The sequence below is a fragment of the Anomaloglossus baeobatrachus genome, chromosome 6, assembly GCF_048569485.1.
Source record: "Anomaloglossus baeobatrachus isolate aAnoBae1 chromosome 6, aAnoBae1.hap1, whole genome shotgun sequence".
In the NCBI taxonomy this organism is placed as follows: Eukaryota; Metazoa; Chordata; class Amphibia; order Anura; family Aromobatidae; genus Anomaloglossus; species Anomaloglossus baeobatrachus.
The window spans coordinates 508,804,265-508,824,040 of NC_134358.1; the positions used below are offsets into that span (position 1 = coordinate 508,804,265).

The 19,776-nt window shown below is 50.2% G+C and overlaps 1 protein-coding gene across 2 annotated transcripts in view; it reads left to right on the top strand.

Moving 5' to 3' along the window:
• Window positions 1-19,776, top strand: part of ZMYND11 (zinc finger MYND-type containing 11) — a 127,378-nt gene that overhangs the window by 77,733 nt on the left and 29,869 nt on the right. For both annotated transcript variants that reach the window (XM_075315459.1, XM_075315458.1), the window contains exons 10-11: window positions 3,604-3,681; window positions 4,178-4,296. In XM_075315459.1, coding sequence (XP_075171574.1) covers window positions 3,604-3,681; window positions 4,178-4,296 — 197 coding nt within the window. The remainder of the gene's footprint in view (window positions 1-3,603; window positions 3,682-4,177; window positions 4,297-19,776) is intronic.

Below are 19,776 nucleotides of genomic sequence, written 5' to 3' on the forward strand. Positions count from 1 at the left end.
GCATGTCCGGGTGCGGCATTTTCGCATGGAGTCTCTGCGATCAGTCATTGCCTCTATGACCCAAGGGGAGTTCCTGGCGTCCATCGACATCAGAGATGCCTATCTACATGTGCCAATCGCAGTGTCACATCAGCGTTGGTTACGTTTTGCGATAGGAGAGGATCATTTCCAATTCATGGCTCTCCCCTTCGGGTTAGCCACGGCCCTTCGGGTATTCACCAAGGTCATGGCGGCAGTGATTGCGGTCCTGCACCTCCAGGGGTTAGCAGTGCTTCCTTATCTGGACGACCTTCTGGTCAAGGGTACATCCAGCGCAGACTGTCAGCGGAGTGTTTCGCTCACTCTCGCCACCCTAGCCCAATTCGGGTGGATTGTCAATCTTCCCGAATCCACTCTGACTCCGACCCAGAGTCTCACGTACCTAGGAATGCAGTTCGAGACTTTGCCGGCACTTGTGAAGTTGCCCTTAGACAAACAGCTGTCACTCCGGTTGGCGGTGCGCTCTCTCCTGAGGCCCTGCCGTTATACCCTCAGGCGTCTGATGCAGGTGCTTGGTCAATTGGTGGCCTCCATGGAGGCGGTTCCCTTTGCCCAGTTCCATCTGCGTCCTCTGCAGCTGGACATTCTCCGCTGTTGGGACAAGCGGCCTTCCTCCTTACAGAGGTTAGTGGCTCTGTCGCCACGGACCAGGAGCTCTTTTCAGTGGTGGCTTCGACCCCTCTCCCTGTCCCAAGGGTGCTCCTTCCTGACTCCGTCCTGGGTGATTCTCACAACGGATGCCAGCCTATCCGGCTGGGGAGCGGTACATCTCCACCACAGAGCACAGGGCACTTGGACTCCGTCCGAGTCAGCCCTTTCAATCAATGTGCTGGAAACCAGAGCTGTGCTTCTAGCTCTCCTAGCCTTTCACCACCTGTTGGCGGGCAGGCACATTCGAGTCCAGTCAGACAACGCGACAGCGGTTGCCTACATCAATCACCAAGGCGGGACACGCAGCCGCCTGGCAATGTTGGAGGTCCAACGCATTCTTCAATGGGCGGAGGACTCCAAGTCCACCATATCCGCAGTCCACATCCCTGGCGTAGAAAACTGGGAGGCAGATTATCTCAGCCGTCAATCCGTGGACGGTGGCGAGTGGTCCCTGCACCCGGCAGTGTTTCAGTCAATCTGCCGCAAGTGGGGCACTCCGGACGTGGACCTAATGGCATCCCGTCACAACAACAAGGTTCCCGTTTACGTGGCTCGCTCCCACGATCCTCAGGCCTTCGCCGCGGACGCTCTGGTTCAAGACTGGTCCGAGTTTCGTCTGTCCTACGTGTTTCCCCCTCTAGCTCTCTTGCCCAGAGTCCTGCGCAAGATCAGATTGGAGGGCCGTCGAGTCCTCCTCATTGCACCGGACTGGCCCAGGCGAGCTTGGTATCCGGACCTTCTCCAACTGTCCGTGGAGATGCCGTGGCATCTTCCGGACCGTCCAGATCTGCTCTCGCAAGGTCCGTTTTTCCGCCCGAATTCTGCGGCACTCAAATTGACGGCGTGGCTCTTGAGTCCTGGATTTTGACGGCTTCTGGTATTCCTCCTGAAGTCATCTCCACTATGACTCGGGCCCGTAAGTCTTCCTCCGTCAAGATCTATCACAGGACTTGGAAAATTTTCCTGTCCTGGTGTCGCTCTTCCGGCCATTCTCCTTGGCCATTCTCGTTGCCGACCCTTCTGTCTTTTTTACAGTCCGGTCTGCAGCTAGGACTGTCCCTCAACTCTCTCAAGGGACAAGTCTCAGCTCTATCAGTGCTGTTCCAGCGGCGTCTCGCCCGGCTGGCTCAGGTCCGCACCTTCATGCAAGGTGCGTCTCATATCATTCCGCCTTATCGGCGGCCCTGGGATCCCTGGGACCTTAACTTGGTCCTCACGGTATTGCAGAAACCCCCTTTCGAGCCCCTTAGGGAGGTTTCTTTGTATCGTCTTTCTCAAAAGGTGGCCTTTCTAGTTGCCATAACTTCTCTCAGGAGAGTCTCTGATTTGGCTGCGCTCTCCTTGGAGTCACCTTTTTTGTTTTTTCACCAAGACAAGGTAGTTCTCCGTCCGACCCCGGACTTTCTTCCTAAGGTGGCCTCTCCCTTCCACCTTAACCAGGATATTTCCTTGCCTTCCTTCTGTCCGGCCCCTGTTCATCGCTTTGAGAAAGCGCTGCATACTCTAGATCTGGTGCGTGCTCTCCGGATCTATGTGTCGCGCACCGCTGCGCTGCACCTCTCTTTTTGTGCTAACCACAGGGCGGCGCAAGGGTCTCTCTGCTTCTAAGCCGACCTTGGCCCGTTGGATTAGATCGACCATTTCGGACGCCTACCAGAGTACTCAGGTGCCTCCCCCGCCGGGGATCAAAGCACACTCGACCAGAGCTGTCGGTGCCTCTTGGGCTTTTAGGCACCAGGCTATGGCTCAACAAGTCTGTCAGGCTGCCACTTGGACTAGCCTGCATACCTTTTCGAAGCACTACCAAGTGCATGCTCATGCTTTGGCAGATGCGAGCTTGGGCAGACGCATCCTTCAGGCGGCTGTCACCCACTTCTTAGTTTTTTCTGTTTATTCTCACCCAGGGACAGCTTTGGAACGTCCCATGGTCTGGGTCTCCCAAAGGAACGATAAAGAAAAAGAGAATTTTGTTACTTACCGTAAATTCTTTCTCTTATAGTTCCGTATTGGGAGACCCAGCTCCCTCCCTGTTGCCTGTTGGCAATTTTCTTGTTCCGTGTGTTATCACCGGCTGTTGTCGTGGACAGAGTCTCCGGTTGTTCCGGTTCTTACTCGGTTCTACTTTTGGGTGGCTATTCTCCTTCAGCTTTTGCACTAAACTGGCTAGGACTGGCTACCAGGGGGTGTATAAGCTCAGAGGGAGGAGCTACACTTTTAAGTGTAGTACTTTGTGTGTCCTCCGGAGGCAGAAGCTATACACCCATGGTCTGGGTCTCCCAATACGGAACTATAAGAAAAAGAATTTACGGTAAGTAACAAAATTCTCTTTTTTCTACTACTGGAGTTGATTATTGCATCTCCTGTGCTGTGTTTCCACCATTGCCCAATGGAAGATTTGTACAAATGTGCCAGGAGGAACAATTGAGTAGTAGTTGCCAACTACTTAATCTTCATTAAATGATCATCCACATGATGTTTGTGGGTTTTCCTTGTTCATGAGGTTTCTCTGCTTCTCTGTTTTCCCCACACACTTATTTCCTATGTATTGGCTCTTGTGCGTGGTTCTGGAAGGGAAGTTCTATTGTGAGACCATTTATGGACAGGAAAAGTAACTGATGTCAGTCCCTGTACATCGCTGCGGAATATGTGGCCACTATATCAAAAATTTTACCATTGGTTGGGTACAGTGTGAATATAAAATAGCGGTGAGCATGTAATTAAATCATGTATTGTAACCAAAATAGTTCAGTATTAGGTGTCAAAGCTAGAAGTCACCGAGCAGTGAGTACCTGAAAAATTTGCTACAGGTGACTTCTCCATTTCTTATTCATTGGCCTTCATGCGATTTTTGTAGAGAAAACCCTTTATGTATTTATCTAATCCTTGTAAGATGACTTTACTCTCTTCTTTCAGTTGGACGAGCTGCAGTTGTGCAAAAATTGCTTCTACTTGTCAAACGCTCGGCCTGACAATTGGTTCTGCTATCCATGTGTACGTATCTGTGTCCGCTCTATTTTATCTTTTTTTTTCTCAAATCCAGTGTATTAGGATTTAGGGCTGTGTTCACACATGGCACAACTTTTGTAGCAACTTTCATTGTATTCTGGTTTATTACAAATTTCACAATAAACCTGCCACATGTGAACACAGCCTTGAAGACGGTGTGTGAGGAGTACAGCCCTGTCCATGGGTCCTGCTGGAGGACCTTGTAAATGAAGGGGAGGTGGGGGGTGATAATGGCTAATCACTGCGGATCTGGCTTCTCTACAGAAGCCCCCTGTGATCAGCTGATCTCATGACTTGGTTCTGACCCCCGATATTCGGGTTCTCAGTTCACAAAAAAGGTGCAAGTTTATTTTCCTCAATATGAACTGAAAAATAGACTCTTTATGTCACACCGTTAATGTTTAGCTTTTCTTAACAATTTTTTTGGTTTTTTTTGGAATGTATCATAGCAGATCTAACCATCAGTTGCTTTTTATTACAGATCCCCAACCATGAGCTGGTCTGGGCAAAGATGAAGGGCTTTGGCTTCTGGCCAGCCAAAATCATGCAGAGAGAAGACAATCAAGTGGACGTTCGTTTCTTTGGCCATCATCATCAAAGGTACTGATAATATTTAGGGAGAGGTGGATTTGCTTCAATTTAAAATGGAAAAATATGTAAAAATGTAGTGCAGAATGTATATCGAGCGCTGAGGCTCTATAATGATGGTGTGCAAATCTGAGAACCAGGAGGTCATGTCCTTATGGTTTGTAATTCACTTGTTCTCTTCATTCTCAGGAAATGCTGCTAGCCACGCTGACCTGTAAAGCAGCCTATCTGTCATCTGCTTGTCCTACGTGTTGGTTGTTGCTGCCATTCTCAAACATGAAGTAATGACCGGTTAGCATGCCATCAGTAAAATTTAGGCCTCGGTGTTTCCAAGTATTAAGTTTTCCTAGAACTTAAATATTAACATCCTATGCTTTAGAGTAGGCCATCAGTGATTACAACCCAAAGGTCTAATTCTGTACAAATCAATATGATTGCATTGGATGCTACAGCTTTGTCCAAATAACACCTTACCAACGTAGGGTGTAATAGTCCATACTATTTCCATGTAAGGAGCGGACTCAGGAGTCGAGCTCGCACCATACCTGGCAGTTGGTAGTCAGCATTTGCCTGTAACAGGTACTTTTTCACCACTAAAATGCTATTGTCAATTGCTAACAGCTGCACTTAAGTGGAACGAATTCCATTCCCACCCACCACTGTTTTTCAGGCTACTCAATCGCAGGGTTCCTATGGATTTTCATGGTGGCCTGGGGCCTACAGGAGACCCTCAGGGCTGCCATATTAGTTCTTCTGCGAAGCGCACTAGCACCGCAGTATATGGAAGATGTGATTAAGCATTCATAGGTCCTTGAAGGCTCTCACGAGCAGGGTTGTCTTTCTTTTCCCTCTAAATATTGTATTTTCTTTATCGTTCCTATGGGAGACCCAGACCATGGGTGTATAGCTACTGCCCCCGGAGGACACACAAAGTTACTACACTCAAAACGTGTAGCTCCTCCCTCCTAGCATATACACCCCCTGCTAGCCAGTTCTAGCCAGTTTCTTGCTTTGTGTCAGGAGGATCCACACACACACATGCATCCCTTTTTGATTTTTCATTTTTTACAAAGATTTGGAAGAAAAGCGGGTCCACTGGACCCCCGGCATGTCCCTTCACACTCCCCTGGCGGCAGTGCTGTTAAGGTTGACTTCAGGGCAGGAGCCCTTCATGCCGCGCTCCTTCAACATCCCTTAGGGGCTCTGATTTGAAGTGGGAGCCAACACGGTTCTCACTGCCTTGCAGGAGACCGGCCTCCATCCGCAGCCCTTGTGCAGGACCCTGCTGGACGGAGCACTGACCCCCACCCCACAGGGACTGGACCCTGCGTCTCAAAGCTAAGTATAGAGACGTTTATTCAGAGGGTCTTTCTGCATGTGGGGCACTTTTATTGGGGGGGACAGTGATTGCTGAATAATGCTGCTTTGTTTACTGTGTTTCCGGCCGGTTCCACAGTTTTTACTGAGAACCGCGCCGATGAGGCCTGATTTTCGGCCGCATGCATAACTTTAGGCCCCGGCTTCAGCCGCGGCCTAGTTTCGTTTCGTTCCCCTGCATGTCAGGCATGCAGGGGGACGCTGCAGAGCCGCCCGCCGGCCGCTCTGCACAGGGGAGGACGCTCCGTTTTGAGGTGATGATTCCCTCCCCTGTACATCTCCTTCGCCCTCCGATTCCCGCTCCTGGGTTAACCCCCGCCTCCCCCCCTCACTCTGGCGCCATTTTCCAGCGTCTTAGTACACTGGTCGGCGCTGGCTGCCCTGCAGCACAGGGAGGGAATACTGGCTGAGGGTCCAGGCTTGGAATCCGGAGGGCACTCATAATATGGCCTGATAAGTCACAACCCCTGGTTGTGCACTTTTTATACACTCTCAGGCATTCTGAAGGAGTTAATTCTTTATCATAGAATCTCCTCCTCAGCAGCATGACACTCTCAGGCATGCTGAAGGAGTTAATTCTTTATCATAGAATCTCCCCCTCAGCAGCATGTCTCACTCTAGCAGCTAAGCTACAAGGTTCTACATGTGCTGCATGTAACCTCATATTGCCTGAACCGGCACACTGTAATGGTTCTTAGGTGGGAGTCCCCCCAGGCCCCCTGTCTTGGGTATTCTACCCATGCTGGACAGAGCCCCCACCTCTGCAGCATGTCTCACAGAGCGAGGCTGCAGGCTGTTTCTTTATTATCCACTGCAGGTAGTCTCGTACGGCTATACCGAGCTCCTAACCACTGTGGCCCCTCAGCATGGGGGCTCATTAATGGTCCCTCCAGCTGCTCCGGTTTTGGTGGCTGACCCCCATAGGATTCCTATTTCCAGGGGTCGGCTGTCCCGGCATCTGCTGAGCATGCAGTTCCCCTCTCAGGGCGTTTTCTGCTCGCTCGGCCAAGCTCACAAGGGACTCTCCTTCTGGGCTCAGACCCCATTCTCCTGACAGGGAGACGCAGGGTCCCCTGTCCTCCCCGTCCCGCAGCTCCGATTACGAGCTGATTCACCGGACGAGGAAGATGTCTCTACCGCGGACACGGACGCTACTTTATGTACATTGATCCGTCCGTAGGTGACGCAGATGCGAATGATTGGCTTGCGTCCATTATTCTTGTGTCCGCCTGATCAGGGGAGTATTCCCCGCTGGCAGAAAGGCACAGTTTACCTTTAGCAGGTCAAGGAGTGTGTTACTTAACCACTCCAGTTTTCAGGCCGCTGCGTCCAAGCCCACAGCCTATCCTGCAGACCCCACAGCGGGGTTCTGCTGCCTGTCTCCCCCTCCCTTCAGAGAGGGTAGCCACTCCGGTCTAGACTGCCCGGTTAGTTGTATCAGTGGCTGACGGCACCTCTATAGGATTCTACCGTACATTAATTTTGTACTGGACCTCACTCCGCTCTGAGATGAAGCGTGTTTCTGAGGACTGTGTTTCCCCTGTCCACCCATGGTGGTCAAGAAGTGGGCTCATTCACTTCAGGTGGCTCAGCCCGGACCGTTATGTCAGTGGCTGATGGCTCCTCACTTAAGGTTCTGCGGTCCGCCCGGTTGTCCTTTGGGCCAAGTCGGTATGGGAACGGCAGGAGCTTGTTCTCCTCAGCTTACAGCAGTGCGGTTTTTTGTAACTTCTCTGCTTCTCTGGAGGAGATGCATTCTCTCACAGGGACTCTATGCCCAAAACGGTTGCCTGAACTCCAGACTTCAGTCTTTTCATCCTCTGCCAGGTCTGCCATGCTAGACGCCGCACGGCGGTGGTCTGGGCTACCTTCCTCGCTATCCGCAGGCTCCTGTGGCTTCGAAATTGGAAGGCAGATGCCTCTATGGAGGTTCCTGGCTGGGCTCCCCCTTGGTGGGCCCAGTTTCCCCGGAACCAAGCTGGGTGAAATTAAGGAAGCTCTTGGCGGGGAGTGTGCTTCCTCGCCACAATCCTAAACCAGGGAACCTGTCCAGGGCAGGAATCAGTTGAGGTTTCGGTGGTTTCCGTTCCTCCATCTGATCGTCCTCTAGCTCGGCCTAGGTTCATAGAACCAAATGGCTCGAAGCTGCGTCTTCAGAAGACCGCAGGAGATGCTGCCACTGAGCCAGCTTCCTCCGAGCTATCTAGCCACGCCAACAACCTCCTTGGTCGGTGGCAGGCTCTCTCCACTTGGCGACGTATGGTTCTAACACGTCTCCGTTCAGTGGGGGCAGGATTATATCTCCCATGGCTACAGGATGGAATTCTGTCCACCCGCCAAACAGATTTTTTCTGTCAACTCCTCCCGGCTCCAAGGCCGCCGCCTTCTCACAGGCCGTGGCATTTCTTGCAGACCAATGGAGTAATTGTACCGGTTCCCGACTGGGAACGGTTCTGAGATTTTTGCTTAAATCTATTCCTAGTCCCCGAAGAGGGCGGTGCCTTCCGACCTGGATCTTTAGCTTTTCAAGCATAGTCAGGTGTGGCGTTTTCACATGGAGTCTCGGTCTTGTTCCGTGTGTTTTTCACCGGATCAATCAAGAACCCAAGGAGATTCCCTAGCAGCCATCGGCATCAGAGATGCCTATCTGCAGGGGTCAATCGCAGTTTCACACCAGCGTTGACTACGTTTTGACAATCGGAGTGGTCCAATTCGTGGCTCTTCCCTTGGGGTTAGCCACGGCCCCTCGAGTATTCTCATTGGGGCAGCTGTGATTAGGGTCCTGCACCCCTAGGGATTGGCAGTGATCTTTTGCCCTGGACGGCCTTCTTGTCGGGGCTTCATCCAGTGCTGACTCTTAGCAGAGTGCTTCGCTCACTCTCGCCACTCTAACCTATTCGGGTGGCTTGTCTTTCTGCCCAAGTCCACTCTGACTTCGAACCAGAGGTTCTCAGGGACGCAATTCGAGTCTCTATCGGCACTTGTGAAGCTGCTCTTAGTCGATCAGTAGTCCCTCCGCTGGCGGTCGGCGTCGTTCTATCAGACACCATATACAGGTGCTGGTCAGACGGTGGCATCAATGGAAGCGATTCCTTGCCCAGTTTCTCCTGCGTCCTCTGAGATTGGATGTTTTCCGCTGTACAAGCGAACTCCCTCCTCCCACGGGGTGGTGGCTTCGCCACTGACCAGAGGCTCGTTTCAGTGGTGGCTTCGGCCACTCTGTCTCAGGAGCGCTCCTTCCTGGCCCCGTCCCGGGTGAGCCTCACCAGGATGCTAGTCTATCCGCCTTGGGAGCAGTATATCTCCACCGTGGAGCGCAGGGCGCTTGGACTCTGTCCGAATCAGCCCTCTGGATCAATGTGCTGGAAATCAGAGCTGTATTCTAGCTCTCTAAGCCTTCACCATCTGTTGGCGGCTAGGCACATTCGAGTCCAGTCGGACAACGTGACAGCGTTTTTCCTACATCAGCTTCCAGGGCGGGACACTCAGCCGCCTGGCAATCTTGGCGGCTCAACATTCTTCAGTGGACAAGGGACTCCTAGTCCACCGTATCCGCAGCCCACATCCTAGATGTGAAAACTGCGAGGCAGACTATTTCAGCTGTCCAACCGTGGTCCACAATCCTCAGGTTTTGCGGTAGACACACTGGTTCATGTTTGACCCCAGCTTCGTCTCTTTACGTATTTTACCCTCTACCTCTTGTCCAGAGTCCTGCGCAAGATCAGTAAAGAGGGCCGTCGGGTCATTCTCATACTCCAGACTGACCCAGGCAGGCTTGGTACTCTGACCTGCTCCTTCTGTCCGTTGGGTTGCCATGGCATCTTCCGGACCGTCCAGACCTTTTCTCAAAAGGTCCGTTTTTTCCGTCAGAATTCTGGATTCTCAGATTGACGGCGTAGCTCTTGAGTCCCGGATCTTGGCGACTTCTGGTATCCTTCCTGAAGTCATCTCCGCTATGACTCGAGCTCCAAAGTGTCCTTTGACCTTTTTGGCCTTGCCGACCCTCCTGTCCCTTCCACAGTCCGGTCTACAGCTAGGACTATCCCTCATTAAGGGACAGGTCTCGGCTCTGTCAGTATGTGCCAGCGGCGTATCGTCCGGCTGGCTCCGGTGCGCTCCTTTAAGGGCGCATCTCACATCATTCCGCCTTTCCGGCGGCCTATGGAGCCCTGGGACCTTAATCCGGTCCTCCCGGTTCCCGGAAACCTCCCTTTGCGCCTCTTGGGGAGGTTTCTTTGTTTCATCTTTCACAGAAAGTAGTCTTTCTAGTGGCTATATTTTCCCGCCAGAGAGTTCTGGCTGCACTCTCTCGGAGTCACCCCCTTTTTTTGGTCTTTGCATCAAGACAAGGTGGTCTCCGTCCGACTCCGGACTTTTTTCCCTAAGGTGGTTACTGCTTCCACCTTATCCGGGGCAATTTTCCTGCCTTCCTTTTGTTCGGCTCCTGTTCATCGCTTGAGGAAGCGTTGCATATCCTGGATCTGGTGCGGGCGCTCCGGATCTATGTGTCTCGCACCGCCGTTATTAGGCGGTGCACCTCTCTCTGGTGCTGACTGCTAGTCAGCGTAGCGGTCTCTCGGCATCTAAGCCGACCCTGGTTCGTTGGCTTAGGTCGGCCATTTCGGAGACCTACAAGTGTACTCAAGTGCCTTCCCCGCCGGGGATCAGAGCACATTTGATCAGACCTGTCGGCGCCTTTTTGGGCTTTCAGGCACCAGGTTACGGCTCAGTAGGTCTGTCAGACTGCAGCTCGAATTAGTCTGCATACTTTTTCAAAGCACTACCCAAGGCATGCTCATGCTTTGGCAGACGCGGGCTTGGGCAGACGCATCTTTCCGGCGTCTGTCGCCCATTTGTGAAGTTAGGTTTGCCTGCTTCTCAGTTGTCTGTTTATTCCCACCCATGGACTGCTTTTGAACGTCCCATGGTCTGGGTCTCCCATAGGAACGATAAAGAAAAAGAGAATTTTGTTTACTTACCGTAAATTCTTTTTCTTATAGTTCCGTCATGGGAGACCCAGCACCCTCCCTATTGCCTGTTGGCAGGTTTCTTGTTCCGTGTGTCTTCACCGGCTGTTATTGTTGTAGACAGAGGTTCCGGCTCTTCCGGATTTTACTCTCTCTTCTTGTGGGTGGATGTCCTCCTTCAGCTTTTGCACTAAACTGGCTAGAACTGGCTAGCAGGGGGTGTATATGCTAGGAGGGAGGAGCTACACGTTTTGAGTGTAGTAACTTTGTGTGTCCTCCGGGGGCAGTAGCTATACACCCATGGTCTGGGTCTCCCATGACGGAACTATAAGAAAAAGAATTTACGGTAAGTAAACAAAATTCTCTTTTTCTATAACTGTTACTTGTTTGTATATGATCCTCCTGAATTGTACAGCGCTGCGGAATATGTTGGCGCTATAGAAATAAAGATTATTATTATTAGGTCCGTATCCCCTAAAGGGACTAAAACGTACAGTAAAAGATAGGGGGAAACATATACTAAATTTTGGCTCTTTACATATAAAGTAATTACAAATAAAATTAACATTAGACATTAGAAATGCAGGAAAACAAAGACCTAGTAAAAGCCAAATAAGTGTAAAATTGCAAGATTTTTACTGAAATCAAAATGCAAACATTATTTTTAGCTCTAATTATATATATTTAAGTAAACGAAAATGTCTCAAAGGTGGATAACCCCTTCACCCCTCAGCCTGTATTGACCCTCATGAAACGGCCATTTTTTTTTCAATTCTGACCAGTGTAACTTTGTGTTTATAACTCTGGAACGCTCCTACGGATCCCAGTGATTCTGAGATTGTTTTTAAGTGACATATTGTACTTCATGATAGTGGTAAATTTAGGACAATATTTTTTGTGTTTATTTGTGAAAACATTGGAAATTTGGCAAAAAATTTTCAATTTTCAAACTTTTATTTTTATGCCCTTAAACCAGAGATTTATGTCACATAATACTTAATAAATCACATTTACCACATGTCTAATCTATATCAGCACCATTTTCACCATTTTTTTAACCCCTTAACGACTGCGGGCAGTAAAATTACGTCCTAAATGACATAACCTTACTGCCCGCGGTCTGCCGGCGGCAGCATGCCGCGATCGGCACACATCTCAGCTGATTTTCACAACTGAGATGTGTGCCTGCTAGGCACGAGCAGAATAGTTATCTGCTCGTGCCGATTAACCCCTTATATGGCGCTGTCAATATGTGACAGCGCCATTATAAGCGCGATCGCAGTAAAGTTTTACTTACCGCCCGATCCCGGAAGTCACGTGACGCGATCACGTGACTCCCGATAGTTGTCATGGTAGCACAGGGTCAAGTGATGACTCCTGTACTACACCTGACTTGCTTTCACTTTCGCTGTGTCGGGGACACAGCAAAAGAGAAAGACAGCGTATCTGCTGTTTACAGCCTTGTAGCTGTGATCAGCAGATAGTGCAGAGCGATCGGAATGCTGATCGCAATAGCCCCCTAGGGGGACTAGTAAAATAAAAAAAAAAAGTTAAAAAAAAGTTTTAAAAAATTAAAAAAAACCTAAAAGTTCAAATCACCCCCCATTCGCCCCATTGAAAATTAAAGGGTTAAAAAAATAAAAAATATACACACATTTGGTATCGCCGCGTTCAGAAACGCCCGATCTATCAAAATATAAAATCAATGAATCTGATCAGTATACGGCGTAGCGTCAAAAAAATTCCAAACGCCAAAGCGATGTTTTTTTGTCGCCACAACTTTTGCGCAAAATGCAATAAGAGGCGATCAGAACGTAGCATCTGCGCAAAAATGGTACCGTTAAAAACGTCAGCTCGAGACGCAAAAAATTAAGCCGTCATTGAGCCATAGATCCCGAAAAATAAAAAAAAACGCTACGGGTCACGAAATATGGCGTAAAACGTGCGCCACTTTTTTCGGACAAACGTCCGATTTTTTTTTTAACCCTTATATAAAAGTAAACCTATACATGTTTGGTGTCAATTAACTCGCACTGACCTGAGGCATCACACCCACATATCAGTTTTACCATATAGTGAACACAGTGAATAAAATATCTCAAAAACCATAGTGCTATCTCACTTTTTTTGCAATTTTTCAGCATTTGGAATTTATTTGCCGTTTTCTAGTACACTATATGGTAAAACTGATGGTTTCATTTAAAAGTACAGCTCATTCCGCAAAAAATGAGCCCTCACATGACCATATTGACTGAAAAATAAAAAAGTTACGTCTCAGAAAAAGAATGGCGTAAAAAAAAACGGAAAGCGAAAAATCGGCCGGTCGTGAAGGGGTTAAACATAATTTTTTACGTTTATCAACAATTTCTAATTTTTCCAACAAAATTTACAAAACCATTTTTTAGGGACTCCATCACATTTCCATTGATTTTGCAAGACCTATGTGACAGAAAAAATACTGTTTGAGTGCACGGCAGGACTCGGATGGGAAGGAACGCTATTTGATTCTTGTATTGCAAAATTGTCTGAAATCATTAGTGGATACAGTCTTGTGTTTGGAGACCCCCTGAGGTGCCTAAACAGTGGAAACCCCCATGTGATCCCATTTTGGAAACTAGACCCCTCAAGGAATTTATCTAGATGTGTGGTGAGCACTTTGAACCCTAGATGCTTCACAGAATTTTATAATGTTGAGCCGAGAAAATAATAAATCATATTTTTCCTGCAAAAATATTGTTTTAGCCCCAAATTCTGCATTTTCTCAAGGGTATCAGGAGGAAATGACCATACAATTTGGTGTGTAATTTCTCCTAAGTATAGCAATAATCCAATTTATGGTGGAAAACTACTGTTTGGGCGCACAGCAGGGTTTGGAATTGAAAGAGCACCATTTGACCTTTGAAACACAAACTTGGCTGGAATCATTAGCGGTCGCCATAACAGGTTTGGGGAGCCCCTGATGTGCCTAAACATTGGAAACCCCCTACAAGTCACCCCATTTTGGAAACTAGACCCCTCAAGAAACTTATCTAGATGTGTGGTGAGTGCATAGAATCCCCACGTGCTCACAGAATTTAATAACATTGAGCTGTGAAAAAAAAAAATAAATCACATTTTCCCACAAAAAAGGTTTTTTTAGCCCCAAATTTTGTATTGATAGGGAGACAGGAGAAATTGCACAACAAATTGTATGGTGCATTTTATCCAGAACACAGCGATACCCCATATGTGATGGAACTCTACTGATTGGACGCACGACAGGGCTCGGAAGAGAAGGAGCACCATTTTGGCTGGAATAAATTGCGGTCACCTTGTCACATTTGAAGGTCCACCTGACATGCCAAAACAGCAGACCCCCCCCCCCCCCCCCCCCCCCCCCCCCCCCCCCACCCACACACACACACACACACACACACACACACACACACACACACACACACACAGACGTGAACCCATTCTGGAAACTACACCTCTCAAGCAATTTATCTTGAGGTGTAGTGAACAATTTTAATGCTCAGGTGATTTATGACATTGTATAACATCGGGCGGTGAAGATAAAAAAAAAAAAATCCACTAAAATGTTGCTTTGGCCTCAAAGTTTTAATTTTCCAAAAGGTTAATAGGAGAAAATTGTGCCATGTGAGTGCTTGTTTTTTGCGGAATGATTTGAAACTTTAATTTAATGCCATTTTGGGCCACGTAATAATTTTTTATTGTTTTCTATTTTGCTTTTTGTGAAACAGAATCAAGAAGAAACAGCAATTCGGGAATTGTTTTATTTTAGGGGGGTTTCGCCTTTCACGGTGTCATAAAATTAATAAAAACAGCTTTATTCTTCGTGTCAGTACGATTACAGTGATAACTCATTTATATTTATGTTTTACCACTTTTACAAAATAACAAATTTATAGAAAAATAGTTTTTGCATTGGGGGAGTGGAGTAGGGTCACAGGCAACCGATACCGCCATGACACTCGGCACACGCTCGCAGGACAGCGGGAGCCGAATATTATGCGAGTGTTATGCGACTGTGGTCCGATCATGCGATCAGACCACAGTTGCGTAGGGGCCGATGCTGCAGAGGGGAGGGAGGGATTTATCTCCTCCGTTGCCGGCTGATGCGAGAATCGCTCTGCACTCATAGTACACCGATATAATGCAAGTGCAGTGCGATGTTTCTCTCGCCCCATAGACTTGTAGGCAGGCTACTGATAATATTAGAGGGAATTTTAACACTTAGCAAATGTCCATAAGGAAGCTCTCATAATGTTGGCTTTAGATACAGAAAAAGCGTTTCACTATTTCATGGACCTATTTATTTCAAATATTAAAAAAAAGATATGTTTGCTCACAGTTTTATCAGAGCCTTACAGCTTCTGTATGAGGCCACCACTGCTTACCTAAAATTACCACCCACAAAGCCCTTACCTTTAAACGTTCAAAGAGGCATGAGCCAAGGACGCCCTCTATCACCAGCTCTGTTTGCCCTTGCTATGGAGCCTCTGGCATATCAGAAATCATACAGATATAAAAGGGTTTGATTCAAAAACTGAAAATGATCAAATTAGCCTCTTTGCTGATGACCTATTATTGTGAAATCTCTTAACCTATAATGTCATTTCCTAATCTTTTTTTCTTTGTCGCTCCATTGGGAGACCCAGACAATTGGGTGTATAGCTTCTGCCTCCGGAGGCCACACAAAGTATTACACTTTAAAAAGTGTAACCCCTCCCCTCTGCCTATACACCCTCCCGTGCATCACGGGCTCCTCAGTTTTATGCTTTGTGTTGAAGGAGGCACACATTCACTCATGCTCCCATTTTAGTCAGCAGCAGCTGCTGATTGTATCGGATGGAAGAAAAGAGGGCCCCCACAGGGCCCCAGGCATGCTCCCTTCTCACCCCACTAAGTTGGCGGTGCTGTTAAGGTTGAGGTACCCATTGCGGGTACAAAGGCTGGAGCCACAAGCCGTTTTCCTTCCCCATCCCTTAGAGGCTCTGGGAGAAGTGGGATCCTAACCGGTCATCCATTCACTGGGACCGGGCTCCCTCCGCAGCCCCTGGGGGAATCTGCCGGAGAGGAGACTTGGTATTATCAGGGACAGGGCCCTGCATCTAAAGGTACTCTGTGTCCCCATGGGGACGGTGCATGGAGCGCTGGTGTCACAGACGCTGCAGCCGTTTTTTTGTGACGACCGGGACTACCGCGCCGACCGCGCCTGTTTGCCGGCCGCGGTATTAAATTTAGCCCCCGGCTTCTGCGGCCTAGTACTATAACTCCCGCCCCCGGGCCTGCCAGTCAGTGGTAAGGGCGGGACGGTCGACCTGACGTCGACAGTGAGGGCTGGAGCATACTTTAGGTGTCCTCCTCCCCCCTCACTAATCACTGAGGGGCACCAGATTCCCGCACTTTATTAGTCACCGCCCACGGCTCCCTCCTCCCCTGAGAGCTCCGGCAGCCATTTTTACAATCACATTCTGCCGGTGGAGGATTTCAGGAACGAGCTCTGCAGCTCTGGGAGGCCCAAGGCAGGGAATCTGGTGGACACACAACCGCTTTGGGCGGTCGGTAAGCCACACCGGTCACCCGGTGCTGGTCCCCCTAGGGTGCCGAAGTGTGTATATATATATATATATATATTTGTATACATTTTCTCTGTTCGGCCGCATTGTTTTTGCTTTGGCTATATACCCTCAGTGATCACTCTCCTAGGAGACAACAGCATGTCGCTCACAAGGAGCAAAGGTGCCAAGACACAGGGTTATTTTGCAACCTGTACCTCTTGTGCGGCTATGTTACCTGCAGGTTCCACCTACCCTCACTGTGAGCAATGCTCGGCCCCTCGCTCAGCCGGAGCCTCGGGCACTGGTGGGACCCTCGGCTCAGGTAGAACCGCCGGCTTCCCCTGTCCAGGTGGCAGGGACAGAGTTTGCAGTTTTGGCTGAGAAACTCTCTGAGTCGCTTCCACAATCCATGGCTCAGTCTATGGACAGATGGTCTGCTAAGATACTAGAAGCCTTGCAGTCCAGATCGGTCCTTACACAGGCCCCGGGCACTGTGGGATCATCGCCCCCAGGCCCCTCTCGGTCTGCGCCGCAGCGTGCTCCCGGGGTGGCACCTAGAGCTCACGGAGAGGACTCTGGCACGGACCGCAGTCCCAGACCGGCTAAGCGGGCTCGCTGGGAATCTTCCCCGACTTCATCACGCTGTTCGGGGTCTCAGCTTGAGGACTCTCTGGAGGATGAAGCGGATGTCGCAGCTCAGGGCTCTGACCCTGACGTTGCTCTCAATCTGGATACACCTGAAGGGGACGCCATAGTAAATGACCTTATAGCGTCCATCAACCAGGTGCTAGATCTTTCTCCCCCAACTCCACCTATAGAGGAGTCGGAGTCGCAGCAGGAGAAACACCAGTTTAGGTTTCCCAAACGTACACGGAGTGCGTTTTTCGATCACTCTAACTTCAGAGATGCTGTCCAGAAGCGCAGAGCATTTCCGGACAAGCGCTTTACTAAGCGCCTTATTGACACACGTTACCCCTTCCCCTCTGACGTAGTTAAGGGTTGGGCTCAATGTCCCAAGGTGGATCCTCCAGTCTCTAGACTGGCGGCTAGATCTGTAGTATCAGTGGCAGATGGTTCATCACTCAAGGATGCCACTGACAGGCAGATAGAGCTCCTGATGAAATCCATCTACGAAGCCACAGGCGCGTCTTTTGCCCCGGCCTTTGCAGCCGTGTGGGCACTCCAAGCTATCTCAGCTTGTCTGTCTGAGATTAATGCGGTCACACGTACCTCTGCTCCGCAAGTTGCGTCTTTGACTTCTCAGGCGTCGGTATTTTCAGCCTCCCCAAACCGCATCCTCGGTCGGTGGCAGGCTCTCCCGCTTTTGCGACGCCTGGTGGCCACATGTCCAAGACCGATGGGTGAGAGACATTCTGTCTCACGGTTACAGGATAGAGTTCAGCTCTCGTCCTCCGACTCGTTTCTTCACAACATCTCCGCCCCCTGAGCGAGCCGATGCACTTTCGGCCTGGCGACAGCCCCACGGGTCTTCACCAAGGTCATGGCATCCGTTGTGGCGGTCCTACACTCTCAGGGCCACTCGGTGATCCCTTACTTAGACGATCTCCTAGTCAAGGCACCCTCCAGGGTGGCATGTCCGCACAGCCTGACTGTTGCTCTGGAGACTCTCCAGAGGTTCGGGTGGATCATCAATTTACCAAAGTCAAAATTGACACCGACCCAATCTCTGACTTACCTCGGGATGGAGTTTCATACTCTCTCAGCGATAGTCAAGCTACCGCTGGACAAACGGTGTTCGCTGCAGACAGGGGTGCACTCTCTTCTTCGGGGCCAGTCACACCCCTTGAGGCGCCTCATGCACTTCCTGGGGAAGATGGTGGCAGCAATGGAGGCAGTCCCCTTTGCGCAGTTTCATCTGCGTCCACTCCAATGGGACATTCTCCGCAAATGGGACAGGAGGTTGACGTCCCTAGACAGGAACGTCTCTCTTTCCCTGGCAGCCAAAACCTCTCTTCAGTGGTGGCTTCTTCCCACTTCTCTGTCGAAGGGAAAATCCTTCCTGCCCCCATCCTGGGCTGTGGTCACGACGGACGCGAGCCTGTCAGGGTGGGGAGCGGTTTTTCTCCACCACAGGGCTCAGGGAACCTGGACTCCGACAGAGTCCTCCCTTCAGATCAATGTTCTGGAGATAAGGGCAGTGTATCTAGCCCTAAAGGCGTTCCATCGGTGGCTGGAGGGCAGGCAGATCCGCATACAGTCGGACAACGCCACGGCGGTCGCGTACATCAACCACCAGGGCGGCACGCGCAGCCGTCAAGCCTTCCAGGAAGTTCGGCGGATTCTGCTGTGGGCGGAGGCCACAGCCTCCACCATCTCCGCAGTTCACATCCCGGGCGTAGAAAACTGGGAAGCAGACTTTCTCAGTCGCCAGGGCATGGACGCAGGGGAATGGTCTCTTCACCCGGACGTGTTTCGAGAGATCTGTTGCCGCTGGGGAACGCCGGACGTCGATCTCATGGCGTCTCGGCACAACAACAAAGTCCCGGCATTCATGGCACGGTCTCAAGATCACAGAGCTATGGCGGCGGACGCATTAGTTCAGGATTGGTCGCAGTTTCGACTGCCTTATGTATTTCCTCCTCTGGCGATGCTGCCCAGAGTGTTACGCAAGATCAGGTCCGACTGCCGCCGCGCCATCCTCGTCGCTCCAGACTGGCCGAGGAGGTCGTGGTACCCGGATCTGTGGCACCTCACGGTGGGTCAACCGTGGGCACTCCCAGACCGACCAGACTTGCTGTCTCAAGGGCCGTTTTTCCATCTGAATTCTGCGGCCCTCAGCCTGACTGTGTGGCCATTGAGTCCTGGCTCCTAGCGTCCTCAGGGTTATCTCAAGATGTCATTGCCACTATGAGACAGGCCAGGAAACCAACGTCCGCCAAGATCTATCACAGGGCTTGGAGGATCTTCTTATCCTGGTGCTCTGATAAGGGTTTTACCCCCTGGCCGTTTGCCTTACCCACTTTTCTTTCCTTCCTTCAATCCGGAATGGACAAGGGTTTGTCTCTCGGCTCTCTCAAGGGACAAGTATCGGCGCTTTCCGTGTTTTTTCAAAAGCGTCTAGCCAGGCTTCCGCAGGTCCGCACGTTCCTGCAGGGAGTTTGCCACATAGTCCCACCTTACAAGCGGCCGCTGGAACCCTGGGATCTTAACAGGGTGCTAAGGGCTCTTCAGAAACCACCTTTCGAGCCGCTGCGGGATGTCTCTCTATCACGTCTTTCGCAGAAGGTGGCTTTTCTAGTGGCAGTTACATCGCTCCGTAGAGTGTCGGAGCTAGCAGCGTTGTCATGCAAAGCCCCCTTCCTGGTTTTTCACCAGGATAAGGTGGTTCTGCGTCCGGTCCCGGAATTTCTCCCTAAGGTGGTATCCCCTTTTCATCTCAATCAGGATATCTCCTTACCTTCATTTTGCCCTCATCCAGTTCACCAATGTGAAAAGGATTTGCACTTGTTAGATCTAGTGAGAGCACTCCGGCTCTACGTCTCTCGCACGGCGCCCCTGCGCCGTTCTGATGCGCTCTTTGTCCTTGTCGCTGGCCAGCGTAAGGGGTCGCAAGCTTCCAAGTC